Here is a 27,873-nt window from a genome sequence, read left to right as displayed (position 1 = left end):
GACAGGTTACCCTGTTACATGCATTCTTCTCTTAGCCGTCTCTATTGAAATACAAAATAGACATGGGAGAGCATCTAGCCGTCCAAAAGGTGTTGCAGATAGAAGATGAAGTCTACTGCAGCTACTAGGTTTTCCTTTCCCTAGGTGTTCTGCTGTAGCAGAAAGGCTAACGGAGGAAGGGTAAAATCGTTTTTTGACCGGCTGGTGTCGACTCCTCGATATGTTCGACATGGGTTTTGTCTCGAGCAGGAGGAGATAGCTACTAGATTGAGCACTGGTGGGAGAGATACTGTCCGTTAGCGTGCGGATGAGAATCAGCGAGTTCAAGTCTCATCAATGCGCGTCAGTCTCAGACAACAAGAGACGACCGACTCCTCTCCCTCGTGTTCAGCAAGTCCGCTTGGTCCAGTATAGCCATTATATGGAGGCCATATGACGATCGTGGATTTCCAAGCTCAAGCCGAGTCTCCATGCTATGCAGGCACCGCAATAATGCAGCCGCCGCACTGCATCCTGCCCGTCGACGCACGGCACAGGATGCATCTACCAGCGGGACGCATCGCAGCGCGTACCTTGGCAACGGTTGGTGATCTACAACAGCGGATGGTTTCCGAGGCGTAGCGCTTCGGATCGCAATATGCGGACTGTACTCTGTACGGGTAAGCTTCCAAGAAAAGATTTCCAAAGGAGCTTCGGCCGAACTGCTTCGAGAAGGAGAACACGGTGCCTATCCCGAGAGTTTAGCAGCTTTGGCCAGTCCACTGTAAGTTGTAACAAGGGTATCAGCGAGACGGGAATTGGTCGGAAGACCGTCGGACAGAAAGTAGACGGAAAGAGCAAAATGCTTACAGTGCAAAAAGCTAGCCAGATCTAGCCAAGGCCTACACAATGTTACGGTGCCAATATCAATTCTGGCCAAACTGGATCAACACGACGCAGTCTCCGGCATGGATGAACGGAAAAATGAGATCAATTCAAAGAAAGGAACCAAAAAGTCTCTCACTTAACCACCAACCTTACCCAGGCGCCTGACCGGCTCGCAATAGCTCCCCAAAGAGGAAACTGTTGGGAGCACCCAATACCCACCAGGGTTAGCGAGATAAGATAAATGAAGGAAACAAGGAAGAAGTAGACCCATAGTGATGACAATTGCGCTTGGAAGAACGGAGTACTGGAAGCCCATAATACATAGCGCTCATTCTGGACCGGCATCCGTTGGGAATTCAGGCTAGTAGACCGGCAAGCAGGGGAGAGCAATAGGACAAAGCGTCATCAGTGAGTAGTCGGCAATGGGCAATATTGATCATGGTATGGAGGATACGAGCGCCTTCCACAATCGTGCACCTGGTCTTTCAACACCCATTCACCTGGATGGCGAGGCTCCGGAGGCAGATATTGAGCAACAGGCAGGATGCGGACATGGTCAATCCCGACTGGGCGCCACATAATCCGTAAGCATCTCTTAGAACGCCTGTTCGAGGGAATGAAGGTAAAACAGGAGCCCGTGTACTCCGTAGTTGACAAGGCTGTGATGTTGCGCACAAAGTCCTTTCGGCGATTAAACAAGCGGCCTAAGCAAACTTCAGAGGTATCTAAGGGGCGACAGCTGCCATGCGATGCAGGTTGCGATGTCGTGCTTAGCGGGTTGCGGAAGCGAATGTGCTGTGACGGTCGCGGCTCTGCTGCTGAAGACGCCATGCCTTTACTGCAACATCCCAAACGATGCTGCATTGCAGCGGAAGGCCGACAGGCATTCTGCAGAGGGACCGCCTTCGCAGCATACCCCGTCTGGGGCTTTGAAAGACAGCCCGGTCATAGACGACGGAAGGGAGGAACGGTGGATCAGTGCCCCAGGACGAGATGGAGGACTGCAGGGCTGCGGCGGGGCACGGAGGAGAGCGGCCGTGTGATAATCAAAGGGCCCTTTCTGCCGGGACGACGATATTGTTGCGGGACAACTCCCAACCCCCCAGCAGAGCAGTTTATCCTTCAAAGGCGTTCAAGTGGCAAGAATAGAACAGCGGTGAGCTGCACCAGCTCTTCGGAACCTTGTTGAGAACTGTTTTCAGACTTCACGACAACAAGCGGAAGCGGAATAGCCAAGGGTGGAGGGTCGAGAGGGGTTCAGAGCTCCAGGGGAGCAACGGTGGTGGCAGAGGCGTCTCGTGGGATGCGCTAGAAAACGAGCAAGACGGCGGATGGAACACAGATCGACGGCTGAGGAAACGCTGAGGAACGACATGACGTGAAGGAACCAGCCGGTGAGGAGGGTAGATTACCACGGTACGAACGGAGTCTTTCTCCCCAGCCACCGGAGCAGGTGGCACCGCCAAGCACGGATTAGTCATGCGAGGGAGGGGAAACGAACTTGGGAAGTCCACGTTTTTCGCTGACTGCTGACACGCCCCGATAACGGCTCTTGGAGTATGCTTTTGACGTGGCTGGCCATGATTGGTAGCTGGACGCCTATCTGGAGGATGGCAATAATCCAGAGCAGTTGGCATCATTGTTGTTCTCGAGGGATGATGTGATGCGACTCAAGGGAGGCGGCGTAGTCGGCCGTAGTGGCGAGTGGAGATGGATTGGGATGTCACGCAGCGCGGGGTCAGCGCGCATCCGTGAAACTGGCTGCCACTAGGCCTGGGTCGGGTTTATATAAACGTTTGTATGTTGTCAACTTAACAAGTTAAAAACGTGTTAATAACGGATTCAACGTTTAAAACCCAGTCTAAACTGCCGTAACGGCGCTGGGCAGGACAGAAGGAGGCTTAGTACAACTACTATAAGCCTAGCGTGCATCCTAAACAGGCTAGCTGTTAAGGACGGTTTTGTAGGTTATAAACGGTTAGGGTTGAGAAACTGTTAAAAACGAATTTCAACGTTGAAAACCCACCCCTAGCTGCCACATCTCGCCATGTCTTGCTGCTGGTCATCAGTACCGAGTACATAGTGTGAAAGTGCTCCGGAGTCGGCAGAGCTGGTTGAGAGCCAGACGAGCTGTACATGGTAAGGAGTTCGGAGCAGATGCTCGCTGACCTTTCCAGTGTTTCCTGCGTTGTGTAGCCAGGTGGTGAGCGACGAGGGGCTCAGTGCGGGGCTGAGACGTGGCAAAGGGGTGAGTGGGAACAGGGATGCCCCCAATCACACGCATACATATCCACTCATGCATCGACGGGATTGACGGCTGGTTGCAGCTGGAAGTTGTGAGAGCGGACCAATGGCCATTCCCGGAGCGGCCAAGCATTCCACACCACATTGCGGGCCAGAGGCGGCATGGGCTTCGCTCGTCGCTCTCCTGCAAGGAACGCCTGCCGACAGTCTGCAGCTGGATCGCATCGCGGGTCCTTGAAGCTTGGAGACATGGTCTGCGCTGAATCCTGATGGAGCACCACCATCTCCAGATGAAACAAACAACGAAGGACCTCAGCAGGCATCCAGAGTAGGTACGCAGCGGAGACTGCAGTATCATCGGAATATGGCGAATCCGAGAAGCACAGTTGGGGAGGGCATCCCTCGTCCGACGGATTCCGATTCCCAGACTGCCCTTCCTGTTTCGTTGATGGAAGGAACACATCCTCACAACATCAATATTTCCACGGATCCAGTGGGAGCTGGTACCTACCGACCTACTCAGTACGGATGCCGCCACAACCCAGTCCTGACATGCTGCGATTCCATGTATCTGAGAAATACTGAGTACTGAGAAAGGTGTACTTCGCTGAGAGGCCATCGACTTTCAGTTCGTATCGCGATATGAACATCGGTCCTCATCGGAGCTCATATCAGATTCCCTATCTGGCTCCTCGATGGTGGTCAGCAAGTCACAGGTGGACAGACGGAACGGGCACGGGCGTGCACACGCGCTTCCCTTACGGCACGCTTGCTGCGCTGCACGTTTATTTGCACCGCTGCATTCACTTTTGCAATTTGACCCACGCGACAAAAGTACCACTCGCTGAGCGACCTTACATGGTGAAACTGCACGGGTCGCCTGGAGCGCCACGGTGCTACTGCCGGTCCCCAGAGCTATGTTTGTGTGCGACGGATGGGGAGGGGATTACGTGCTTGTGTTGATGGAAGCAATCGATGATGGGGCTGAGGTTGCTCTCGTCTCGTCGGCGCTTCGTCCCGTCGGCGGTAACACAAAGGATACGGTTATGGCCACGTCTAACAAGTCTGCTCTTGATTCGTGAAGAGTAGCGCCCGAGAATAGATGATGATAGGGAGGATCAGCAAAGTGTGCGAGGGAGACATGGGAGGTCGAGGGGGCGCGGCTATCAAGACGGAATCACGGCCATGCGAACAGTGGTGGGTTTGGCGCTTGAGGCGACGGAAAGCGGATGAGAAGGGCTGGAAATCACTGCTCCCCGGACGGAATGGTGAGTGGTGAGTGGTGGGTTCAACAAGGGGCCTGGGCCTGGTGAAGCAGACATGGAGGAGGGTGTTTTCGTTTGGTGATGCTCACTGGCCCGAGCTTCAGGGCAGCTTGGCAAGAGACCAGTCTTTTGCCAAGGGGCAAGAGGCAGTCCGTGCACGAAGGACTCCGGTTGAGGTTTGTTGCCTCCAAGGCTTGATGGAGAGGGAGCTTTCGCTCGTGGCTCGTCGTTCCGGTCGCGCAACCCGCCAGCCAGGAGGTATGGCACATGCAGTCACCGGAAAGGTTGGCCTGTGCAGTCGCATTTATTGAGCTTCAGAGGTGCTGTTGCGAGGACCGCAACTCTCTGGACAGGCAATTTTTGAAGACAGCCCAGGCGTGTGCGGAGACCTCGGGACGGATGAGAACTGGAAGAACGAGGAAGCCAACCCGGACTAGGCTTGGGGTAGACGGTAACTGTGTTTGGACTGGCCTCACTCACCGTATAGGGCTTAGCGCTGCCAGCACATTCACCGCATGGGCCATGCTCCTATCAGCGGGCCCCTGGGTCCCACGCCCGTCCGTCCAGATGGGACACACAACCAGATTTTCCACATCCACACACCCACCCACTCTCGCTCACGCCCACTTCCACAGGTGCTGCCAGCAAAGACAACACAGCGAGCACAGCGGGCGGGCACGCTTCTGCCAGCAGAGGAGCGACTGGCCCTCGGCCTCCGTTGCCTCGATCCCCAATCTTGACGTGACGTGCCCCTTGTAACGGGGCGCGCAACCCCACCACTCAAGCTCCCTCGAGTCCTCCTCCCACGTCGCACGCCCTCCAGCTCCCAGGAGCTCCGGCCCTGGGCCAGCCTCTGCCATCCGGCGCCTCTTCGCTTCAGATGACGGAACTGTTGGCTCCTGGACGCCTCCGTTCGGGTGTGAAGGCTGGAGACGCCGGACTCTGATCCGCCGCCTTGCCCAGCCTTTCCCGGTTGCGAAAACAGCCGACCACTCACGAGCTCGCAGTCAGATGCCCCAGCGACCAGCGAGGGGTCATAATTGAAGCGTCCGTGTCTCCCGCTGCGAGGTCCTTCGCGCCGACAGACCGGGGTTCCCATCCGAACAACAACAACAAGACCTGTCGCTGGGCATGGTATGGCCATTTTAGCCTGAGGTGTGGGTGAAGGCGCCAGCTGGAGGAGGGTAGGAGCCTGAGCTGCCAATAATCTCGTCTGCCCCAGAAAAGCGCCCATTATTAGCAGATAACCGTCGTCGTTGTCAAAGTGGAAGCAGAGACGAGCGGTTAGCGGACGGGCGGGATGAGCAGCGTGTTTCAGGAGGCGGTGCATACTGGCTGCGGGCGGGTCGCGGCATCGAAACCGTGCAGCACGGGAGAGCACATCATGGTAGCTGTGTGTGATGGGCCTCACCGGCGGTGGAAAGCAGCATGCTGAAGCAATCATGTACGGGCTTTCTTCTGGAGTGACGCAGGGTCTCTTCGTCCCTGCATCGTTCTTGACAATCGGTTTGCCTATGTTCGCAGGCCAAAGTCTACGCTGCAAAGCGATGAGAGGATTCCAAGGTTCTATCAATCATTGATGCGTACAGCGAGTCACGTGGATGTATGGCTCAAGCTATCTAGATAGGTGACGGTAAGGCGCTACTCTATGCTTGAACCGAAACGCAAACGTCTCTTCTGTGTACTCCGTACTGTACTGCGTCGAGTTTGGGATCTTTCGGAATGTGGTACAGAAGAGTACTCTGTCGTAGATGGGCGAAAATATGACACTATTTTCGACGGCCTTTTGGTTGGGTAAGAGACGGCAGAGAAGAAGAGGAGATGACTGCTCTAGACAGCATCATCTGTATTTTCCTGGAGGGAAAGTGATACCTGCTATTGACTCTCCCAACGCGCGTTACCCACGTCGTCGCAGTATTTATTGACTGGTCGTATCGCAGGCGCTGGCCACCTTGATGAATGATGAATTTGGTGCTCCACAGCGGGGACAACACCATCAGGTATCGAAGCAAGGAAGATCCCAGCTCAAGTGTTGCAGGGAAGCGCGGGTGGACGACAACAGAGCAACCGGCAGAGCAAGTTCGGGGGTGGTGGGTGGGTGGCTTGTGCGGCAGCTCTGGCCACAGCACCCCGGCAATTGGCCCAAGTCCAGCCTATCCCTGCGAGCTTCGCGGCTTCCAAACGGCTCGGTGGTGGTCGCAGTTGCCATGGGATGGGATTTGGGGGTGGTGGAAAGAGAGAGAGAGAGAGAGAGAGAGGGAGGGGGGTCACTTTTCGCAATCCGTCCCTCCCCCTCATGGCTCATGGGTTGATGCTCTTCTTCTTCTTCTTCTCCTTCTTCTCTCTTCACTCCTTCCAGTCTACTCTCTTCTTCTCAAGGCATCTTGAGTTCAGTTGCATCCTTTACCCCTCCACTCCCGCCGACTCCCACGTCGAGCCCACTAGGCTCTAGCACGTGTGACCGGCTTTTCTTCGCTTCAGGAACAGGGCATCTTCCCCTATCAAAAGCCGTCGACGTCTTCGCCCCCTTCGCTCCAAGGCCGCCACTCTCGTCCGTGAAGGCCACGGACTCACGGGGTTCCCTCTCCCAGGACCTCCAGGACGAAGAGATAGCAACTTGGCTAGCAGCTCATCAGAGTGCGTCGTTCTACCTGCGGCAACCTAAGGACCAGCAACGAAGGGCTGCACACGCGCAGCGGCCCGCCTGTGCAGCAGCGTCTTCACCACTACTCCGTACTTGCCACTAGTCGCCTTTTTTGGGGTGCTGGTGCTGGAGAGACGCAGCAAACCCTTCAAGCAACCAGGCTTCCTGGGATTCCTTTTTCCCTTTGACGCTGGGCCGCTGTCCTGCCCTTGCGCTTTGCTGCAAAGCACTCCAGAGCCAGTGCGTGAGCGCCCAGCCCACCCGCTGCCGGTTGCTTTTGGGGGTCAATTTTTCTCTCTCTCCCCCAGCGAAAGCTCATCATCAGAGCTGCACCCGTGCCTGCCAGCTGCCCTGAGAGGGAAAAATCCCCCCGTGTTGGCCTGTGCTGTGTTGTGTGCTGCTGCTGGTGGGCCTCTGCTTTCCAAGGTTGTCCGGGGTTGGCCAGCCTGCCAGCCTCCCAGCCCTCCAGCCCTCGCACCAAGTCGCACCTGCCTCTTCGCTTAAGGTCAGCGCTGGCTGCACCGCAACGCGCTAGCCGGCCATCTGCTTCTCTGCAGCCGATCTCCCTCCTCTCCATCCCGCCCGCCGCCGCCGCCGCTCGCCGCACCAAAAGTTACAGAGAGACACCGACTGAGAGACAGAACTGGGAGAGCACTTGCATCGGTCGCTCATACGGTCGCCCCTTCTACCTGCTCGACGCTTCAGTGCGCCAGCTTCATTTTCATTCCTTACAGCCTCGCCATCGCCAAATGCACCCATTCGTCGGCCCTCGTGGAAACTGAAAAGGTTCCCTACAACAGCTTCGCTGCCCTGCCCATCCTGGATCCTTTGTGAATGCCGGCCCTCCAGCTCTGACAGCTTCGCCGACGACCTCAAAAACGTTCTGCTGCAGCTCCGTGTGCCATTCTTCGACGAGGCCCTCACAATCTTTTCACGTTGCCGAGCCTGACCAGCATACCTGTGCTTCTCATTCCACTCCCCACGCCTAGCTAGATTCGCCATCCGCCTATCCTGACGGTACTCCCGCAACGGGTGAGTTCTTCGCCTGTCCCACTTCACCTCCGTGCAACCTATATCTTAGCCTCTCTACCTTGCCGCACTGCCGCTGACTGTCATGCCATCAGTTTCTTTCTTTCCCAATTCGGTGGCTGCATCATAGACACGCTTCAGACGGCAAGCCCAGTTTTCTGCCCCAGCAAGAAAAAATAGCACTTCACTAAGCATAGAGGGCTTCCCCCTCACCGTTTCGCCTTACCTTAGCAACGTCAACGCAAAAACAGCACATTTCTCGAAACCATGTCATACAGCATGGAACCCGCACCGCATCCCATCCAGCCCTATCAGGACGAGCAGGCCGAGCACATACCCCCCAGTACCGGTCATCAGAATGCTGCTCCTTCCACCGTACCGGCCTCCCATCAATATACCGGTGCCCACTACCAGAATGGCCCTTCTTTCTCAGCCACGCCTCAGACTACCTACTCGAGCTACTCCAACACATCAGCGACTTCCTACCCGCCTGCCCCCAACAGCCACTACGCCCCTCCCACGACAACCGGATACCTTCCGCCCTCTACCGCCCAGTATCCTTCGGCGCACACCAGCTACCCACCTTACAACAGCAACTTTTATCCTACTGCACAACCGCAATCAAATGCCCTCGTGCCCATGTCGCAGCCATACCCTGCCCCCTTACCAGGTAGGCCATCGCGCTGTACCAGCCAAATGTTGTCGAGGCTAATGGGTCTAGCTATGAATACTCAAGCCCCAGCCGGTCAGCAACACCAGCCCCATGTGTTTGATACCACAGGCCAAGTTGCCCCTCCAGGGATGAAGCCAAGGGTGACTGCAACCTTGTGGGAGGACGAAGGCAGCCTGTGCTTTCAGGTCGAGGCCAAGGGCGTGTGCGTTGCCCGACGTGAAGGTGCGTTTGCCACACTCCTCCGCTCAACACAATGGCGCATTTGACTGAAATTCGCAGACAACCACATGATCAATGGGACCAAACTTCTCAACGTGGCGGGAATGACGCGAGGGCGCAGAGACGGCATCCTCAAGAGCGAGAAGGTCAGGCATGTGGTCAAAATTGGCCCAATGCATCTCAAAGGTGTTTGGTAAGACTGACCCCCAACAGCCATGCATTGGGCCCACGTACTCATATGAGCCTTAGGATCCAATTCGAGCGTGCGCTGGAGTTCGCAAATAAGGAGAAGATCACAGAAGCACTATATCCTCTATTCGTCCATGATATTGGATCCCTCCTGTACCATCCAGCTAATCCAACAAGGCAGAGTCATCCGAACGGGATGTTAGCGCGCAGAGCAGATCCAACACAGACTTCCAGATACATCACGGGCGCCACTACGACGCTGCCCCCTTCATTGCACCATCATTCGATAAGTGCACCCTCCGCCTCCCAACCGCCGCATCTTCTTCCCCCACATCCGACGGCCAGCAGACCGGCGATCCTGGACAGGGCCCATACCTTCCCTACCCCGCCCAACTCGGGCGGAGTTTCAGTGGGCATGTCCGGCTCTGAATGGAGTGGGTCGTACCAACAGAATATGCCCGCCCTTGCGGTGGATACTGGACTCCCCCACGCACGTTCCGTTCCGACGACGCCTGCAAGTACGCCTCCTGTACCTGGATTGCCTGCCGCATATGATGCCACCGGCTCCATGTACTCGAACATGCCGCCGTCTCAACCCGTCACGTTTCGAAACAATCAACAGCTGATTGACTACCGCCACCAGGACTCCCCTGGGTCGAGGAACGAGATGGCGCCGCCCTCAAGAGCTGGCGAGCCCGAGGATGCGAAGCCAGTCGAAGCGACACAGGCGCCTGTTGCCGACCAGGGTGGTCAGGAAAACGATAATGAGTACACGACCAGCAGCGCCTACAACGGGAACCGCGTGGCGTATCCTTACGGCTCCACCGCATCGTCCACGCACGTGGTTGAGGAGATCACGGATTCCCCGCGCCAGAATGCGTCCGGCCGGCAGACACCCCGAACGAACGCCGCCCACACGCAATGGAATGGCAGCTACTCGTCCACCCAGCGCCCGTCAAGCTCTAGCAACGTGTACAATGTGATGGCGGACAGCCGTGGCCCCAATTCGAATGGCAATATCGAGAACTATCCCAGCCAAACGTACGCGAATTCCAACGGCATGAGCAACGCCGTCAATGGTGCGTCGACGACTATGAAACGAGGCCATGAAGAGGAGCACGATGACGCTTCGGTCGACACAATGGATGGCATGGCGAAGCGTCGCAGGACCCTTGAAGGCGGCGCAGTGGGTGGCACCGCCTACCGGGATGCCTCACAGCAGCTCCGGCGTGAACAACGCAACATGTATCCTGCCACTCAGGCCAGGAGATGATATATGCGTGATGCGAAGCGGCGGTCTACCGCCTTGTTTTTACACGGCACGGATACGTCCAAGGCCGGAACTTGTTCCTCAAGCCGACCACCTATTCTCCGCTTGAGAAACGTACGAATCTCCTCTTATTCGTGTTACGCCGCAAAAGCATGCTCCCATTCTGATGTCGCCAACCTCGGGCGGCTTTCTTTTGTTGTTTCCCACTTCGTAACGCGACCATGACCATGTTCTTTTCTTCAATCTACTGCCTGCGATTTGCGTCTTGACGAATCTGTTTGGCCTTCGTTTTTCTCTTTCTCATTTCTTCGTTTCCGAGACGCTTAACGACTCTACGATCAGCGCGCATCGCATTTCCGGCACTGCTGATGCCGTCATGTTGCAACCGGTGTGGGCGAGCGAAACGGCCTTGTACCAGTTGCTCAACGAGACGAAGTAATGTTTGACCTTTGTCTTAATATTTCAAAAAATGATGTCAACACTGTTTTTTGGATGGACTCACGAGATGGATGAGGGGGCGGAGATGAGTGTGGATACTCCGACCACTTTTTATCATTCTGTTGTAGGCGGTGATTTTAGCCATCTTGGAGCGTTGGAGATTTGAGGGCGGCGATGAACGCAAACGGACTACTTGTCATGAGAAATGAAGACATGGAAACCACGGACTTTTTTTTTGGTCTGAAAAGGGGTCACTTGGCCCTCGTGGACGTTTTGTGCTGTTGTTAGCGCCGCATCGCGAGTAAGAGGTTGTGGTTGCGGTTGTCGTTGTTGCAGTGTAGGCATTTTGTCCGATTGGCCTTGATGCTGGCTCGCACCCTCCGTTTCCATTTTCAGGGGAGTTGTGCTGGGTCTTTTGATCTTGTCGAGATGGTGGCGGGGGGTTGGCTTGGCTAGGCTAATTAACATGAGACGTTTTTTGATAGAGACAATGAGTTTTTGATTATTGCCTGTTGAGATCGTTTGTGTTTCATTGCTCCCCTTTTCGGAGGGTGGAGCGTAGGGGCGGATGTGCTGATGGCCGGGCGCACTCGAGGATTGTGGTTATGGTCGTCCAAGTAGTATTTACCGCTGGCCTCAGTACGTAGCTTCGGGAGGCAAAGCGTGCGGAGTAGGAAAGGGGTGGGGGCTTTAATGCACGAGGGATGAAGCCGTCATAGCAGTCGCATCTCCTTTTTTCATCTAAAGTTGGGCGTGTTGTATCAAGTCTTCCCCCTTTTCCTTTCCCTTGCATTTTTGAACCTAAAGTATCTAAGACAAAACAATAGGGTAATCGACATAGACAAATGTGTAGGATCAGCGTGGAGGACGAATAAGCCTAAATACCGTCAAAGGTCTGTTTCTAGTTGGTGTGTAGTGCAAGTATGCCTTGTTCAACAGTCGACACACTGTAACTATTACGCACTAGGTTGTCTTATAGGGGGCCATGTTTGTGCCTCGCGCGAGTAACCTTAGCACAACCAATGCGCATGGAGCATTCGACAGGGAAGCCCCATGATTTGAATACCATGTCTTACTCCTTGCCAACCTCGATTGGGATGGAAACCGCGAAGTCAATTCGCTAGCATATCTGACCCACTTCAGCCTCACTTGGGGATATAAACTCGTGCGAACCTAATCCCCAAAGTCAACCAAGCTGCTCTCTCCTCCTCACAAGATTTCTCCTAGACACAAAATGGCCGATAAACGGAATCTAGGCACTGTCCTGGTCACCGGCGGCACAGGATGGCTCGGCTCCCACATCGTCCAATCCCTCCTCGCAGACCAAAGCTTCAACTCCGTCGTCTCCACCGTTGAACCGGGAGAAACAGAAAATGTCCACAACCGCATCCCCGGCGCAACCTACCACGAATGCGCCCTCAGCGACCTATCGCAATTCACCAAACTCCTCTCCACCATCCAACCACGCACCATCATCCACACCGTCAGCACCGACTTCTTCAGCGCAGACGAAGCCCACTACCGCATCACCTACCACCAATCCAAACGTATAATCACGGCCGCCCGGCAGCACGCCTCGGTGCAAGCCCTCGTCTACACCAGCACATGCGAAGTCCTGGCCCTCAAACCCTCACACAACACACACCCGGTCCACGAAGACGAAGTCCCCACCTACACCCTCAAGTCCGGACCGCACGCCTACGCCCGCACCAAATCCGCCATCGACGCCCTGGTCCGCCAACTCAACACCCGGGAAGCCCTGCACAACACCTCGGGGGACTTCACCGACCAGCTCCTGACGGCCGTGCTGCGCACCGCGGGGCTCTACGGCCCGGACTCGTCCACCATCCGCGCCATGCTCGAGAGAGTCAACACGCCCAACACGCGCTTCCAGATCGGTCCCAACGCCTTGCGGCATGACTGGCTGTACGTGGAGAATTGCGCGAGGGCGCACGTACTCGCCGCGAAGGCGCTGCTGAAGCCTCCGAATCCGAATCCAGGAGACGGGGAGGAGAGGGCAGACGGCCAAGCCTTCTTCCTCACCGACGGCAAGCCCCTGCCCTTCTGGGACTTTGTACGGTGCGTGTGGGCCGAGGCCGGGGACGCGAATTGGAAGCCCGGCGGGCCGCGAAAGGTCGATAGGGTGGTTCCGTTTTGGCTTGTTTTGTCCGTCGTTGGGGTGATCGAGTGGGTGTATTGGGTTGTTACGATGGGGAGGGTACGGCCGGGGGTGTCGCGGTTGACGTATTATTATATAAGGATGGGGTGTTGGTTGGATATTGGGAGGGCGAGGAGGGTGTTGGGGTATGAGCCTGTGGTTGGGGGGACCGAGGAGGGGGTGAGGAGGACCATGGAGTGGTTTAGGGGGAATGGGTGGGATAGTAAGAAGGAGGAGTAGTAGGATGTCTCTCTCTGTTTAACTGTAGGGTACCTAGCTTTGAGTTAGCCTTCGCTTCACCCCAAGAATCTGAGAATCTGAGAATCTGAGAATTCCGGGAATCTAAGAATCTGAGCATCTGAGCATCTGAGAATATGGGACCTCTACATACCTACCACTGATACCACCCACACTCCCTCCGCCACTCCCTCACACCCTCATCGCACTCACCTCGGGCGCCTCCTCAACCACAAAATGCCCCACCCCATCGCCCACCGGCCACACCGTCATCTTCCCCCCATCACCATCAGCCCACTCCCTCTACTCCCCAGGTACATCAAACCTCACCCCCAAGATACCCCACACTCCACATCACCAACACCGGCACCCCAGTCCTCCTCCCGTTTTCTTGATCCTCCCTCCACCTGCATCTCCACATCCCTCTCCGCACCAGGGGGGCGTTGGCGAGGAAGGGCCAGTGGAAGAAGGAGACGGTTTCCAAGGGGTTTGTGGGGGAGGGGGAGGACGAGCAGAAGAAGGCGAGCCATTGGGTGAGGGTGGGGACCTTTTGACGAATCCGTCAGTCTTGAGTAATGTATCCGATATGGCTGTAAGTGGGCAAAAAACCTATTTGCAATGCCGAGTACACAGATACCTCTGATATCCACGCCCTCGCCCCCCAGAGACGCCGAGACACGATGGGGCCACTCGCGCGCCGCGGTCGTGTCCAACGAGAATCACGGGGATGGGCGTAGGCGGTGTTTTAGATGGAGAGGAGCAGGTGACGAGTTGTCTCCAGAGCGGCAAGAATGGCACCGCCGACGCTGAGTTTGTCGGTTTCTTGGATCGGCGCCAAGGCTCCGTAGCCCGGGAGATCTGGGCACGATGATTAATGGGATCTCTGGTAAGAGGAGGGGGATGAACTGGATATAGCACTCTTAATACTTCAGTGTGCTTCTTGAATGTAGGGGAGGCTTACATGGCGCCAACTAATCCGTTCACGTTAGCCAAGTATCGTCTATGCGGTGAGTCGAGACCTACGAATGGGAGGATATCCGTGGAGCAGGACTAATACTGGGTTCTTCTCCGAGAGGGACGTCAAACCTCGACTATATGTACATACGCGTTCGGCGTTCACGATTGTCTTGGTAAGACCAACTTCCTCGAACTTCTGGTCCTGGATTTGTATGGCGGATGACGCGGTCATGTTGGAGACGCGATGCAATGCGTAGAGAGAGGGTATGATATTAAGAAGTCACCTTCAGGATTGGGCGTGGGTATATGCTGTTGTAGGAATTATTGATCAGCCATCGTAACTACATCGCCCTGGAGCGGTTGCGGTTCTCTGCCCTGGTAAGTACAAGCGATACATGACGTGTTTCATCGGCAAAACCTGCCTGTTTACTAACCTCTTCGATCACGGTTCTTGTATCTAAGACGTACAATTGGTGAGTGATACAAACATACATATTGTCTCCACCGGGTATTGCCAACCTATATTTGACCCAAAACGCCGCCGCTATGCACCGAAAATCTAGAATCATGCACATCCTACTGCTCCCTCGCAAGCACCATCTTCTCCCTTTCGGCCTTCCGCCGCACCTTGCCCTTCTTGGTGTGCCTCCGTTCATTCTCCTCTCTCCTCTTGATGGCCTTGAGTTCTTCGGCCTTGATCTCGCCGGCTTTCTTCACTTGCTTGGGCACGTGCCTGTGCCGTGCGATACGTTTGATCTCCGGCATGTGCTTGTACCGCTCCTTTAACGCTTCGTCGTACTGCAGCTTCTGCCGAAGGGCGGCTGATTTGATGCCCTGCCTTGACGATGCTTGTGCGCGCCAGAGGCGGATATTGCCATCGTCACTGCCAGATAGAACGTAGTTGTTATCCGGAGTCCACGCCACGGCGAACACTCTCTGCATGCGCTTCGTGTGGTAGATATCTCGCGAATGTCCCTTGGACCGTTCCCAGAGGCGAATCGTGCGGTCATACGAGCCAGAGATCAATTCCTCTCCTGTAGGGCTGAATTCCACACTCATGACGGCAGCGACATGCCCTTTGAGCACATTCAGCGCCCTCTTCATGTTCCGCATGTCGAATATGTACACATTGTGGTCCTCGTTACCAACGGCAAAGTTGAAAGCCTCCATTGGGTTCCACGAGATTGAGTTAGAGGCGAAATTGAGGACGTTGCGGTGCAGAGGCGAATTTGTGCGCACGTCGTAGAGGATAATGCTGCGATCTACGGCGCATGAGGCGAGAATCGAGGTTTCCGTCTGATTGAACGAGACGTCTGTGATGGTATCGATTGCTGTCGGCCAGTTCAACGTCTGTACCGGTGCGCCGGACGATCGGGCAGTATCGTAGATGCTAATGCTCGAACTTGCAGCGGCGAACGAGTGCTGCGTACGGTGATGGGAGACGGAGGTAAAGGCTGACTGCCCTAGCCAGGTCGATGTCGGGGCCTTGTTTCCAGAATATGGCTCGAACATCTTGATGGTGCGGTCTCTTCCACAGGTGATGAGGCGCTTGTCCCTTGTCCAACACATCCCCTTTACGATATTCTCATGAGCTTGCGCCTGCCACATCTCCTCTCGATCCACCAGATTCCAAACTTTTACTACTCCATCGCCGCTGCCGGAGGCAAAGTGATCGAGGCTGCAGGAAGGTGTTAGCTGAAAGTCGACATTCGATCACAAGCTGGGCTCTTACGAGTTCGGGTCCTTCGCAAACGCATACACACCGTCCACATGGCCGGGTTCAAAGGAAGCCAGGAAAGGTTTCGCGAACATGCGCTCAATCTTCGTCGCATTAAGAGCCCTGGTATATTCTCTCGCTCGTTCGAAAGGGTGCATGTCCGGATCCAAGTTGCGAGTGGAGCGCATAACATTTGAGCCCGGCGCCTGCACCGAGGAGGCAGGCCGACTGAGGGCTTTTATCTTCATTTTGGGGGTCCGGCGCGAGTGTCCGGAGATTGTCGACGTAGACGTGCTCTTCAGAAGTTCTCCATGCGAATGTTGATGATGTTCAGGAAAAGTTCAGACAGAACGTCAAACGCCGAGGTTTTCCCGGACGGCTAGTTTTTCCGATCCGCACACACCAGAATTTCGCTAGGCGTGATCTTGAACAACGACGCAACCTCGACCACCCAGCCTCAACACCCGCCGTACTAACCGTCAAGATGAAGTTGTGAGTTGCCCGATATCCCTTTTACGGATTGCCTCAATGGGTCTGGATGCGGATGTTGGACACCCTGGAGCTGGCATTCCCGAAAAATCCTGGACCTCTGGCTGCGGTTATCATGAATTGATATTGGATATATGCTAACGGACTCTCTCTGCAGCCTCAAGGTCGGACGCGTTGTCGTACGTTTGAAACCGCTCGAATCGCTCCTCACCCACGCTCACAATCCGCACAGATCATCACCCGGGGCCGCTATGCCGGCAAGAAGTGTGTGATCATCCAGCCGCTCGACAACGGCACCAAGACGCACCCCTTCCCCCACGCCCTCGTCGCCGGCATCGAGCGCTACCCGCAACAAATCACCCGCCGCATGGGCAAGGCGAAGCAGGCCAAGCGCTCCAAGGTCAAGCCTTTCGTCAAGCAGATCAACTGTACGTCATGGGAGCAGGGAAAGGAATTGGGACAATAGGAGCTGACAGGTTAGACACCCACCTGATGCCCACCCGCTACACACTCGAGCTCGAGAACCTCAAGGGCGTGCTGTCGGCCGACACATTCAAGGAAGTTTCGCAGAGGGAGGATGCCAAGAAGACGGTGAAGAAGGCTTTCGAGGAGCGGTACACGTCCGGCAAGAACAGGTGGTTCTTCACTCCGTTACGGTTCTAGACGTTTCTTTCTATCATGGCTAGGCGTCGGAGGGATTGGGCTGACACGGGTGGAGGTCCTGCATGATCAAAGGGCGAGCGGGTATCACAGTCTGGCCAGGCAACAGACGACCCTGCCGGCCGAGCGCATGTACTTCGAATGAGGCATCAAAACACTTTTTAGGTTCCATGTCGGGGCAGAATACCACTTTGATTCGGCTCAGCTGGGGAAAACGTTCGAGTACAGTGAATGAGCAAGCAAATGAATAATACAGGCCGAGAAAGGAAATCTGGTATTGTCTTCTGTGTTTGCGATCTATAAGTGTTTATGCGGCCTCCGAATCTCAAAGACCGACTAATACAGCAGAATTACAGACAGCTCCATCCCCCACCCACCAGATACCGGACGAGAGAGGAAGGAAGAGTGTAAAGAGAGAGGCAAGGTATATGAACCCGTGCAACGAGAAAAGCTCATCAAAGTCCCGCCCACAGAACCGCAAAGCCCTCCCAGCCCCGTCCCCTAATGCTTCTCACTCTGTCCAGCAGACTGGGTCGACTTCCGACTCGCCTCCTTCTTCCGCTCCCACCTCTCGCTCAAGAACCGATAACCATCCAAACCCATCTTCAACTCGGTACTGATCAACGCCTTGACGCTCTTGACGACGCCCTCCTGTCCCCCGGTCTTCGAATACTCATCCCGCCACGTCCCGACGACGTACCGCTTACCATGATCGATCAAGGCAATCGGCGCAAGAGCAATCTCCTGCACGTGCTCCTTCAGCTTCTCCGTGTCCTCCTTGACAATGGGGAAGCGCGAATCGAGATTGGTGAGGGAGGCGTCGCCGAGGTCGTCGGCGCGGTAGAGGTAGGGTGCTACGTAGGAGTAGGGGGTTGCGAGGTACGGGGTGAGCGGGGAGACGAGGCGTTGGTAAGTGGAGGCCAGGAGGGAGAGGGATTTGCTGCCGTAGGGGGAGGATTTGGCGTAGGTGACGGTGTCGTGGATGAGGGGGTAGGAGTCGAGGTGCTAGAGCAGGTAGGTTAGTAAGGGGTGGCTGGTTGGGTGGTGGGTAGTTGTGGAATGGGAAGTTGAATGGGGGAACAATGGTAACGCAGGGAATGGCATGTCGGATGCGGACAATTCCATGTTTATCTGGTACCGGGTGGAATGCTGGGGAGCAGAGATAACGTACCGAGAGCACTTTGGATGGGTACTGCTCGCCATTGACCATGGTATGGCTGGTTTCCCTGCCGTTGGCAGTGGCGGAGCCGTTCTGCTTCTCTGCGTGTGGCATCTTCGAATGATTTTCTTGCTCAATGACTTTGGATCGCCTTATCGCCTAGGTCGAGGTGGAGCTCAAGCTGTTGTTGGAATCAGAAACGGAGGTCTGATGGGCTTCTTATCTTGGGAAAGACAAGGAGTGGAGTAATGGACGGATGAATGGAGCAATGACGACGTCGATGGCGACGACGATGGCGACGACGATGGCGAAAGTTTGCAGGTGGGTGGTGAGAATTCGGGCTTACCTGATTATATATGCGCAAGGGAACGCCGTGCGAGGACGTCGCTGTGCGATTGGATACGTAGGTGCTGAAAACGGAAAGGTGGGAGGGCAGGTGAATGGCATGTGAAGACGGATTATCGATAAGATCCGAAGATGGAGGGGCAACTGGCTTTGTGGAGCTGCTGGGCCTTTTTCTATTGCGGGTTTTAGGAGCGAACTGAGGAAGCACGAATAGAGAAAGCAAATTCTACGCTGATCATAGAGTCTGAAACGTGCACATATTTCCTTTCTGTTTTGCTGTTCACGATTTCATGGCCTCATATTGCATGGTTATCAGCTGCATCCAATTTTTCTCACATCAATGGCTCGACATGTGAAAGGAGCTTGGGCCTCACTGCTTGAGGTAGGGATCTGGTACTATCACTCGGAATTTTTTCCTGACCAACAAACAGGAGCAGTGAAGCTATTTGCTGGGCTTGATTGGATAGGGCGCTACCATACACGGTACTATTGTCTCCTCAGCGGATAGATATGCATGTGGCTGTCAAAAGCTCAACATGCATGCCGAAGTCCAGATGTTACTTTTGTGTCATCGAGGTGAAGCCATCGTCCCTCACGGACGTTCTCACAGGCTCCTCATATCTTGCAAATATCAGCCTTGCCGGCATCCGTTTCACAAGCGGGTTCAGCAGCCTACACCTGCATGGCGTCTGCTCGCCAACGGTCGTGCATCCTGTCACAACACACAACTAACGGCTGCGGCAGTTGTCAAAGAAAGGAAGCCGTTTGATGTGCAATCTCTATAAAAACACGTGAAAAGCCAAACCTTCTAGACACGTCCTTACTCGTCGATCGCGACATGGTAGAGTTCTTATCGCTTCCCTGACCCTCGCAACTACTTACTATGTTAGGCCTCGCCCTATGAATGGGAACGATTCCGCTAGCTCTCCACCTGCCGGGTCTCGACAATTCCCCAACAATTGATAACGGTAACCCCCAATAATAGCTAGCTCTTCATAACCTTCAGATGATGCCGAACGATGAATGGAATCCAGCTCAGCACACCACAGGCCTCGGTAGCTGTGACGAAGGCGTGGCGATTTTTCTAGCACTCCCATTCGGACTCCGAGGTAGGACGGTGTCTAATATTCTGTATCGAAGTCAGAACCGATGTCATGGCTCGCGCCACCCCCATCAGATGTTTTGTTGGTGAAAAAGACAATCACATGCTACTTCGTCTGTCCAGCCACACGTGTGGCGCGTTAGCAGTGGATCCGAATAAGTGGCTCTTGTTGGGCTTTGTGAAATCCTTGTGCTGAAGTGGGAATTCATACACAGCCGAGATGTATTGGAGGCGGGCCGAAGGGTAGACGCGAAGCTATGCATGGAAAGCCCAGTATATATGTCCCCCAGGTCCACCAGAGCTTTTGCCTACACAGTACAAAACTGCTGTTTTGCGAAGACTTGGCCAAGATACTTTAAGGGTAATGATTCGGTATCGTCCGGAATGCCGCGACGGCTTGTGAATATGTCGCAATCCTGATCCAGTCGTTGTTTCCTGTATCAGTAACAACCTTGGGAACCGCTCACTTCGCGAATTACCCTATTTTTGGTGGCGATGTGAATCTACTAAACCTTGTACGAGGATTATTAGCAGCCTCAACCTCCAACGTTGACCTCGCCGCTGTCACTCTACTATCTATTTCAAGCTGAACGTCTCCATTCATGCAGGTCCCCGAAGAAAAGAACACCACAGTTCGAACAGTATATATACTTGTTGGATTTTTTCCTCTACGCCAGGCCATCTCGCCCACTGAAAACAAGGGAACAGCAGCATAACAGGGCTCAAGAAGTAGGGAAGGAACAATCAAAAACACGCAACCGCTCTCACTCCCGTCCACCCAGCCCACCCCACTCCACACAACCCTTCACTTCCCAACCAATCTTCCACTAATGCCCTCCCATCCTCTCATACGTCGCCATCAAACTCCCAATAAACGTCGTAATCAGCCGACTCTGCACCGCCACAATATCCTCAGGGACCAGCCAGATCGTCGCCCCCATCTTCCGCGCAATACTAATCGCCAACTTTGCATTCGCATACGCATCCTCGTCATTCCGCCCCGGAGCCACAAGGTCATAGTCGACATAGGAACTCTTCATGCCGGCGAGGACGTCGAGGAGGAAGATGGCGTTGCCGAGCGACGAGTCCTTGAAGCTGCGGATCTGGCTGCCCTTGCCGGCCTTGCGCGCCATGTCGTTGGCCCATTTGATCATGTCTTGGTCCGAGATTTCGCGCTTGCCGAGGCGTTGCGCGAGGCCGTGGAGCGTGTTGACAATGTCTCTGCGCATGAGCTGCCATACGAGACCCAGGGTAAGTGTGCGCTGGCCGTCCGTGATGTCTGCACCCTGGATACCAGGGAGAGAGAAGGCGTTCTGTTTTCCGAGCTCGACGGCGTAGTTTGTGTTCTCGAGGGCTTTGAAGCGCATCATTTCGCCGCCGCTTGGCGGGGGTTTGTTCACGTGGCGCCAGTTTACGCTACCGGGAATGACTTTGTCGTAGGCTTGGAGGAGGATGGTGCCGTCCTTCAGGTCTTCGAAGAAAGACTGGACGACGGGTTGCACGTCTAAAGAGTTGAGCCACAGGGTGAAGACGCGTGCTTCGCGCTCGCCTTCGGCATCAAAGTCTTCGATGTTGGCTTTCTCCTCTTCGGTGATTGGGTCGAGACCGGGGTGAGTGTTGAAAAGGTTGGCGACGAAGGCGAGGTTGAGTTTAGGGTTGCCAGCCACGAGGGAGGTGGGTGTCAGGAATTTGCGGCAGCCGAGGGCATCCGCGTTTTGGAGGACTTGTTCGGCGCGCTGGAGGAGATCACGTTGCTGCAGCGGAGCGCGAGAGCAGAGGTCCGGGGCGAGTTGGTTCAGAAGCACGGTGTAGTTCTCGCCATCCTTGACGTCGTTCGAAAAATTCGTTACACTGCGCATGTCAGTATACATACAAATCTGCAGGCTTTGGAATCATACGTTCTATGCCACTTGGCGTTCTTCAAGTGGTAGTTGAACCATCTCAAAAGGATCTGCTCAGGCGGCAGCCGCAAGAACTGCTCCAACGTTTCATCCTCCTCCAAGAGTCGGTACAACTCGGGATGCAGCTTAATATCAATCTTACCAAGCAGACCTCTTCTGATAATCTGCCAAATCAGGCCCAGAATCAGATGTTCGCGAACCTCAATAATGTCTCCACTGCCAATGTTCACGACTGAGCAGCCTATGCCTTTCGCTGATTCGATGACGATATTGTTGTTTTCCGTCATGTGGAAAGCGTTTAGCGACTTGATCTTCTTGCCCGGCCTGTTCAGTACACGCTCGTCAATCGTATCCGGCACACTATCATTGATCAACTTGGCCAATACGAGGCCGTCCTTGCACTCGTCGAACATCTGGAAGGTGTCGGTCGGGAAAGGAAGTCGGTCGCCAATGTCGGGGTCGCCTGCCAGTACCGCATTGATGTGCCGCGTGAATTCGGTTCGCTCATCCTCATTGATGGTATGGGTTACGTTCGCAGACGATCCTTGGACCTGAATCTTTCCACCTCCATGACTACCTTTATGGGTGTGTCCGGGAGTCACGGGAGCGCTTCCGGGACCGGCGCCAGCTCCTGCGCGACCTCCGGTGTGCAAGCGCTGCTGGGCGGGGGAAGACTGGCGGAGCTTTGCGATGAGCTGCACGGCAAATTAGTACGATCGATTCACAGAGGGTGTCCATGCATAGAGAGGCCTACGCACATCTACATAATCCTCCAACTCTACCCTCCTTGAGCTGTCAAGCTCCACCTCTTTCAACGCCTGCCGGACCACATCGTAAGGCTGGTGCTCGGACTGCTGCGTCGCCTTGATGACTGTCGCCTCGTCAAGATAGCCCTTGTCGTCAACGTCGAGTTTTCGGAAAGCATCCTGAAGCCCGAAGATTTCAGATTGCTGGAATTGCGGGTATTTCCTGGAAGCAAGGTCTGTCAGCTGTCGTGGAATTGCGCCGAGGGGCGTGGAATCACTAAACATACCGCTGAAGCTTGATGATATTCATGACAGACCGGGGGAGAATGCTTAATCAAGGAATAAAGGAAAAAGGAGAAAGGGAGAATGGCGGAGGATATAGTACGGTTAGATATCTGCCTGGCTGAGGCTTTCCAGGTTGCGCGTTGCTCCTACTGAAGCGTCAGCCAAAAGGTACCCGATGACGATGGCGGGGCGGACTGCCAAGCAATTCTGCCTTGGCAATGAACATCTCCCCCTTTTTGCGGAGCCGACCCGGGAGGGGAGGGAGACCGAAACTTAGAACCTGGAACTCAAAGAACTTCCATCTAGTCTTGCGCAGAGACAGCATTACGAGTACTTCCTGAGTGTTCCCTTAGAGCTCTATTCTATGCGCTCAGCGGCTTTTCACCACCATACAGACATCAATTTGAAAGCCGCGCAGACGAAGCTTAGGGCCGCGTACGTCTACGCGCAAAGCTCGCCCAGCTGCAGCCTAAAGCATGCTTCTGGTAACGCCAATGACGGATCTGGAAGTCTTGCTGTCGGTACCAGCCATATAACGAATTGCTGAATAGCACGTCCAACTGTGATACGGTTCAAAGGACACAGCTTGAGGCAACTCAGATCAGCCCGGAGCTGGTGAGGAGAGCGGCTGGGGCATTTCTCTCTCAAGCTGCAGCTCAACCGGTGCGTACAAACAGTGCAAGAGGAGAATCAAGCAAGTACATTCCAAGTGTATGCACTTGTTGTTTCAATTGCACTCGCTTGTCCGATCGATCGAAGCGGTTGCAGACGGAAACTGTGTAGCGTCGGCTTTACAAGCATAGTTGTTCAAAGGGCCATTCATCACTGAAGAATCCGTAGAGGCTGCTCTCGCTTTAACACAACGTTAACGCAGATTTCATATTTGAAGTCTTGTGGAAGTTCCCAGAAAACCAGTCAACTGCGACAAGAAGTACCACCTATGTAACAAGACGAAACAGCTCTCCGTCCCGCAAACATCTTCGAGTCTAACTCTTTAGTCAAAATAACCGGGTGCAGGTAGATGTCTTGCAAGACTTACATACCAAAACGATGGGCAACGGAGCAGGCTTAGAAGTGGCACTGGCAATTTCCCAAGGTCGCAACTGCGAAGACTGCATAGTTTCTCAAGAACGACACTTTCCCTGCCACTTAGGTGCGTACCGGTGCGTACCTACCCGGTCCTACCCGGTTCCTTATCAAGTGCTGGTATAGAAGGAAGTAGCCATGACTTCCTGTGCTTCTTTCTCTTGCGCTCCTCCTCTTCCTTCACTTCTTGTCTTCTGCTTCCGCCGATCCACGATTTTATTAATTCGAAAGCATTCCCACCCATTATTCGTTCCTTCTTCGCTCCCATCTTCAATTCCACTTGAAGTACGCCATTATGTCGGGCTCATATCAACATCTTAGTCTAGGATGCACAATATGTGGTCGGGCAGACGTGACCTGCAACGTATGCCCGTTGTGTCGCGCAACGCCTCTTTGCGGACTTGCCTGTTTCATATCCCATCGCCAAAACCACAGACACCCATGCGATGCGATAGCGGAAAGATTAGAGGCACTGAGAACCGCTGAGAAGAGCCTAATTCGTGCGGGCGAAGGTCGTCTAGTTGAGCAAACGAGTGAGCCCATGGAAAGTTTGAATCCGGTTATCGATGAAACAGAGACTTATCTGGCGGTCAAACTGGAATTGATACACGATCTCATGAAACTCAATCATCATCCAGCTTTACATCACGCTTTAACACACGCAAAAAGTGTGTTGACCCTCTCCCTGACCAGCGTCAGCAGCGTCAGCGTGAGGTATCTGATGCCAGCATTAATGTTGCGCCTTGGTCTTTACCAAGAATCTTACAGTCAGTAGCTCCTTGGAACATTTCGTTGGTGAGAATCGTCACGCTAACAGTTTGACCAGAGTTCTGAATGTCCTGGGTCTGTGCCGCAGTGATAACCGGTCTTGATGACTTTCAACTCAACAACCTTGAACTCCCTGCTCGTATTTTGTCCCAATTTGATATTCTCGAAACGGTACAGCCGTTTGTTGATGCAAGCCGATGGCTCGGTCTCTCACATCTTGTTCCGCTAGCGCTTCTGAAATGGCACATTCTGAGAGATCTGTCGATGTTGGCGAATGCGAGGTTGAACCGTGCCGCAGCTGGGATTGAGGGAGCGGATGCTGGCCTGGCCAGGGTCAACGTAAGCTCAGCAACGGCGGCAAGAGAAGACATCATGAACGCAAGCTACCAGGACCTCGAGAGTTTTTTCAAAACCGTGAAAGGCCAGTTGTCTGAGCTATTCCATGCGGTCGTAAGGGAGGACCCCAACTTTTGGCCTGCCATCTGGGACGGAGAAATATACCTTTCGCTGGATGGACAAGACCTAGCTCGTCACCTGAGACCTGCGAGCGTGCAAGCGGTGAAGTATAACTGGCAATCTTAGGCGGAGGCTCCAGATGCTATCGAGTGCAATAAACGGTGGTATGAGGCGTGGAGATTGGAACAAGACGTCGCTTCTGCGATAACCACCAAGGTCGGAGAGTTGGGAACCGCACGAACCGCAGAGCCTCCTGATGTTGTTGGAAGTCTGGGCGTGCAGATGGGCTCCGCAACCGGTCCGCAAAACCAAGCGAGCGCCAGCGACTCCGGATCGAATTACAATTTTGATAGCCCCTCAACCCTTCTCAACGACCCCGAAATTGATTCGAGCTTGCAAGCCTCTGACGTGGTTGAAGGCGAGGGAACAGTAACCGGGACCGTGGGAGGCCCACAAAGCGAGGAGGATCCTGAATTCAACAGTATGTTTATGGCTTAGTCCAGCTTAGTCTTACCTTTATTAAATTGATATTGTCCACGCATTGCTGAGGGCCTCTGTCAAAGAAAAGGCTACTTCCCTTCATTGTGGAACAAGTGTCGACGACTACTGATGTAAGCATCCTGCGCGTTGTGCGGGAGAAGAACCTCTATCTGTTAGATATTGAACGAGATGGATTTGTTGGTTGTTATATCATCGTGTGTTGTCGAGACTTGAGTAGTGCGTTCATGCTCATTTTCTAGATTGACTCTTTTTTTTTTTTTTTTTTTTTTTTTCTTTTTTTTTTGGTCAAAATATATGTATTGAGTCTAAGACTAACGTACTCCACGGGTGAGCTGGCCACACGGATGAGCTGGCCACCCTTGCCAAGACCCCACCAAAATCACGACTCTCTAGTCAGATAACTTGCAAACATTAATAGTTACTATAGCTCACAGTGATGTATATTAATCTACTGTAGTTTCTACTTCAGATTTACAGGTTCGAGCATTATGGCCAGTCTTATGGCACTGCCCATAGCGCCTTTGAGTCTGCTCACCTCTATCAGTGCGTGCCCTCTTCGTGCCCTTCTTTCTATCACTATGAGCACCAAACGCTTTTAGAGCTGTTAATCGAGCTCCTTCTTCTACTATTAGGGTACCCTCCTTCTGAATCTGTTTCCTTTTATACGATTTACGTCGCGTGGCGGACTCGTTAGCTGCTTGAAGCTCAGCAACCTGGGTACGCAGAAGCACAGCCGAATGCATCATCATCTCAGCACCTTTGGTGAACGATTCCAGCGACTGTAGAATCCTCGTAGGTGAACTATCTAGATACCTTTGAATCCTCATCTTAACCAGCATTGATTGCGACTGGAATTCGGTAGGGTTGCTAGGTGTCTTTGACTGCCACGTACTATCTTCGATGGTAGGGTGTATTGGCATACACAACCGCACATCAAGCTTCGACAGCACCGCATCTGGGTTCAATGGGACAAGCCCAGCACCTCTAAACCCTCCCTGAATATTGCTCTTTGTAATTGATGCAAAAAAAGCACCTTTAAAGCATGGCAGGAACTCTAGTTTGGTGATGTGGTTGATGTGGTTGCGCATCAGGTCCTCGACTTGGCACCCATATGCTTTCTTCAAAGGTGAGAAACACCCTACATCCAGCGGCTGGAGTATGTACGATGAGTGTGGTGGCATGCAGAGAGTGATAATCTTATTATCCTTGCAATACTGCTGGAATTCAATCGAGTTGTGGCTCTCATGGCCATCGATAATAAGCAGATGATACTCTCCAGCAGTATGACTCTTTGTATGCACATCAAAGTGCTTTAGCCACTGAAACCCAAGCTTATTCATTGTCCAGCCATTCTCAGAGATGGCAATAACCTAGCTAGGTGGTATATCTTCTTCCTCGTACCATGCAGAGAGATAGTGCATGCCTGGAAAGATTATAAAAGGTAGGATAGCCTACCCCATCGCATTAATATCCTGGATGACCGTTGCCCACTGTCGATCACCTGGCTGTACGTTCTTTGGCCTTCCTCGATGCTCTGAGCCAGTGACTACAGCTCCTGTTGATATTATACCCATCATAAAGCCCGTCTCATCAAAGTTGTAGGTGTCTTCATCAGCAATGCCGTACTTCACCTTTGTATTTGTGACAAGCCCAAACCAGTCACCAATAAGCTTCGGATCTTCACAGAGGGCCCTCTTGTAGTCGTACTTTCGATTGAACTTCACTTCGAGCTCAGGCATATGCTTTACGAAGGTAGTAGGCCAGTTGATGCCTACTGGGTCACAGTGACATGCAGCCAGCAGAGAATCAGCCATATCTTTCACGGCGGCAAGCCTGGGAGGAAACCCTCGCGAATCTAGCTCAAGTATATATCGAACAATAACCTCCTCTTCTATTACTGTAAGTTTCATAACCCCAGGCCTGTAATCGCATCGTGGTGCTGTACCAGCACATCGAGCACCTAGTGTACTTCGTGGGACGTTATAGAGTTTAGCAGCATGTCGCACAGTTAAAGATGCATCTTGTTGGATAGTCTGGAGAGCAAGCTATATTTGAGCTTCATTTAAGATCGATTTCGCATGTGCAGATGGATTCATTGTGGTTTGAAATGATAGAGTCGTGATTCTGGTAGGGTCTTGGCAAGGGTGGCCAGCTAATGGATGGAAAACCTCATATGAGAAGTTCTTCACACCAGTGGCTCTCCAAAGTAGAATCCCAACCCTGTCCAGGAAGCCAGACCTTTCTCACCTCAAGGCCTATGGATGCAAAGCATTTGCACTCTCTGATGATATCCATAGAGGAAAGTCAAGACTACAGAGGCTGGATCCCAAGTCATGGATTGGATACTTGGTTGGATACCAGTCCTCTAACATCTTCAGGATCTGGATACCAATACTGGGAAAGGTCATCAGCACCAGAGATGTTGTGTTTGATGAGCATACTGTGTTCAATGGCAAGGAGGAAGAAAT

At 53.7% G+C, this 27,873-nt stretch overlaps 11 protein-coding genes across 11 annotated transcripts; 5 read left to right on the top strand and 6 right to left on the bottom strand.

Moving 5' to 3' along the window:
- Positions 1-2,899: 2,899 nt before the first annotated feature.
- EI97DRAFT_232341 (uncharacterized protein) lies at positions 2,900-3,879 on the bottom strand. Its single transcript, XM_033793958.1, has one exon. The coding sequence runs from the start codon at positions 3,728-3,730 to the stop codon at positions 2,933-2,935; it is 798 nt and encodes a 265-aa protein (XP_033649757.1). The 5' UTR covers positions 3,731-3,879; the 3' UTR covers positions 2,900-2,932.
- Positions 3,880-4,884: 1,005 nt separating this feature from the next.
- Positions 4,885-6,282, bottom strand: EI97DRAFT_485133 (uncharacterized protein; the record flags this gene model as incomplete). The annotated part of the gene is made up of 1 exon (XM_033802132.1): positions 4,885-6,282. Exon 1 carries the CDS (start codon positions 5,818-5,820, stop codon positions 4,885-4,887), a length of 936 nt encoding a protein of 311 aa, XP_033649756.1. The 5' UTR covers positions 5,821-6,282.
- A 1,629-nt stretch (positions 6,283-7,911) lies between these two features.
- EI97DRAFT_232316 (apses-domain-containing protein) lies at positions 7,912-10,715 on the top strand. The gene is made up of 5 exons (XM_033793957.1): positions 7,912-8,052; positions 8,145-8,719; positions 8,771-8,944; positions 9,002-9,134; positions 9,191-10,715. The coding sequence occupies exons 2-5, from the start codon at positions 8,317-8,319 to the stop codon at positions 10,401-10,403; spliced, it is 1,923 nt and encodes a 640-aa protein (XP_033649755.1). The 5' UTR covers positions 7,912-8,052; positions 8,145-8,316; the 3' UTR covers positions 10,404-10,715.
- A 1,201-nt stretch (positions 10,716-11,916) lies between these two features.
- Positions 11,917-13,334, top strand: EI97DRAFT_437110 (C-3 sterol dehydrogenase/C-4 decarboxylase-like protein). Its single transcript, XM_033799276.1, has one exon. The coding sequence runs from the start codon at positions 12,073-12,075 to the stop codon at positions 13,234-13,236; it is 1,164 nt and encodes a 387-aa protein (XP_033649754.1). The 5' UTR covers positions 11,917-12,072; the 3' UTR covers positions 13,237-13,334.
- Positions 13,335-13,806: 472 nt separating this feature from the next.
- On the bottom strand, positions 13,807-14,626 carry EI97DRAFT_232220 (uncharacterized protein). Its single transcript, XM_033793956.1, has 4 exons — positions 14,625-14,626; positions 14,257-14,560; positions 14,195-14,204; positions 13,807-14,152 (listed from the first exon to the last, which is right to left on the bottom strand). Exons 2-4 carry the CDS (start codon positions 14,420-14,422, stop codon positions 13,843-13,845), a joined length of 486 nt encoding a protein of 161 aa, XP_033649753.1. The 5' UTR covers positions 14,423-14,560; positions 14,625-14,626; the 3' UTR covers positions 13,807-13,842.
- Positions 14,627-14,766: 140 nt separating this feature from the next.
- Positions 14,767-16,155, bottom strand: EI97DRAFT_445917 (WD40 repeat-like protein; the record flags this gene model as incomplete). Its single annotated transcript, XM_033799996.1, has 2 exons — positions 14,767-15,868; positions 15,923-16,155. The coding sequence occupies 2 exons, from the start codon at positions 16,153-16,155 to the stop codon at positions 14,767-14,769; spliced, it is 1,335 nt and encodes a 444-aa protein (XP_033649752.1).
- A 236-nt stretch (positions 16,156-16,391) lies between these two features.
- Positions 16,392-17,059, top strand: EI97DRAFT_462122 (60s ribosomal protein-like protein l27; the record flags this gene model as incomplete). Its single annotated transcript, XM_033801250.1, has 4 exons — positions 16,392-16,399; positions 16,554-16,575; positions 16,629-16,824; positions 16,878-17,059. The coding sequence occupies 4 exons, from the start codon at positions 16,392-16,394 to the stop codon at positions 17,057-17,059; spliced, it is 408 nt and encodes a 135-aa protein (XP_033649751.1).
- A 498-nt stretch (positions 17,060-17,557) lies between these two features.
- On the bottom strand, positions 17,558-18,266 carry EI97DRAFT_386222 (uncharacterized protein; the record flags this gene model as incomplete). The annotated part of the gene is made up of 2 exons (XM_033796054.1): positions 17,558-18,061; positions 18,228-18,266. The coding sequence occupies 2 exons, from the start codon at positions 18,264-18,266 to the stop codon at positions 17,558-17,560; spliced, it is 543 nt and encodes a 180-aa protein (XP_033649750.1).
- Positions 17,865-18,839, top strand: EI97DRAFT_437104 (uncharacterized protein). Its single transcript, XM_033799275.1, has 2 exons — positions 17,865-18,396; positions 18,562-18,839. The coding sequence occupies exons 1-2, from the start codon at positions 18,270-18,272 to the stop codon at positions 18,627-18,629; spliced, it is 195 nt and encodes a 64-aa protein (XP_033649749.1). The 5' UTR covers positions 17,865-18,269; the 3' UTR covers positions 18,630-18,839.
- Positions 18,840-20,178: 1,339 nt separating this feature from the next.
- On the bottom strand, positions 20,179-22,915 carry EI97DRAFT_437102 (plastin-3). The gene is made up of 5 exons (XM_033799274.1): positions 22,793-22,915; positions 22,597-22,740; positions 22,322-22,532; positions 21,561-22,258; positions 20,179-21,513 (listed from the first exon to the last, which is right to left on the bottom strand). The coding sequence occupies exons 2-5, from the start codon at positions 22,617-22,619 to the stop codon at positions 20,490-20,492; spliced, it is 1,956 nt and encodes a 651-aa protein (XP_033649748.1). The 5' UTR covers positions 22,620-22,740; positions 22,793-22,915; the 3' UTR covers positions 20,179-20,489.
- A 1,396-nt stretch (positions 22,916-24,311) lies between these two features.
- Positions 24,312-25,440, top strand: EI97DRAFT_437100 (uncharacterized protein). Its single transcript, XM_033799273.1, has 2 exons — positions 24,312-24,447; positions 24,507-25,440. The coding sequence occupies exon 2, from the start codon at positions 24,515-24,517 to the stop codon at positions 25,028-25,030; it is 516 nt and encodes a 171-aa protein (XP_033649747.1). The 5' UTR covers positions 24,312-24,447; positions 24,507-24,514; the 3' UTR covers positions 25,031-25,440.
- The last annotated feature ends 2,433 nt before the right edge of the window (positions 25,441-27,873 follow it).

The sequence above is a fragment of the Westerdykella ornata genome (assembly GCF_010094085.1).
Source record: "Westerdykella ornata strain CBS 379.55 unplaced genomic scaffold EI97scaffold_41, whole genome shotgun sequence".
In the NCBI taxonomy this organism is placed as follows: Eukaryota; Fungi; Ascomycota; class Dothideomycetes; order Pleosporales; family Sporormiaceae; genus Westerdykella; species Westerdykella ornata.
This window is presented reverse-complemented; position numbering and strand designations above follow the sequence as displayed.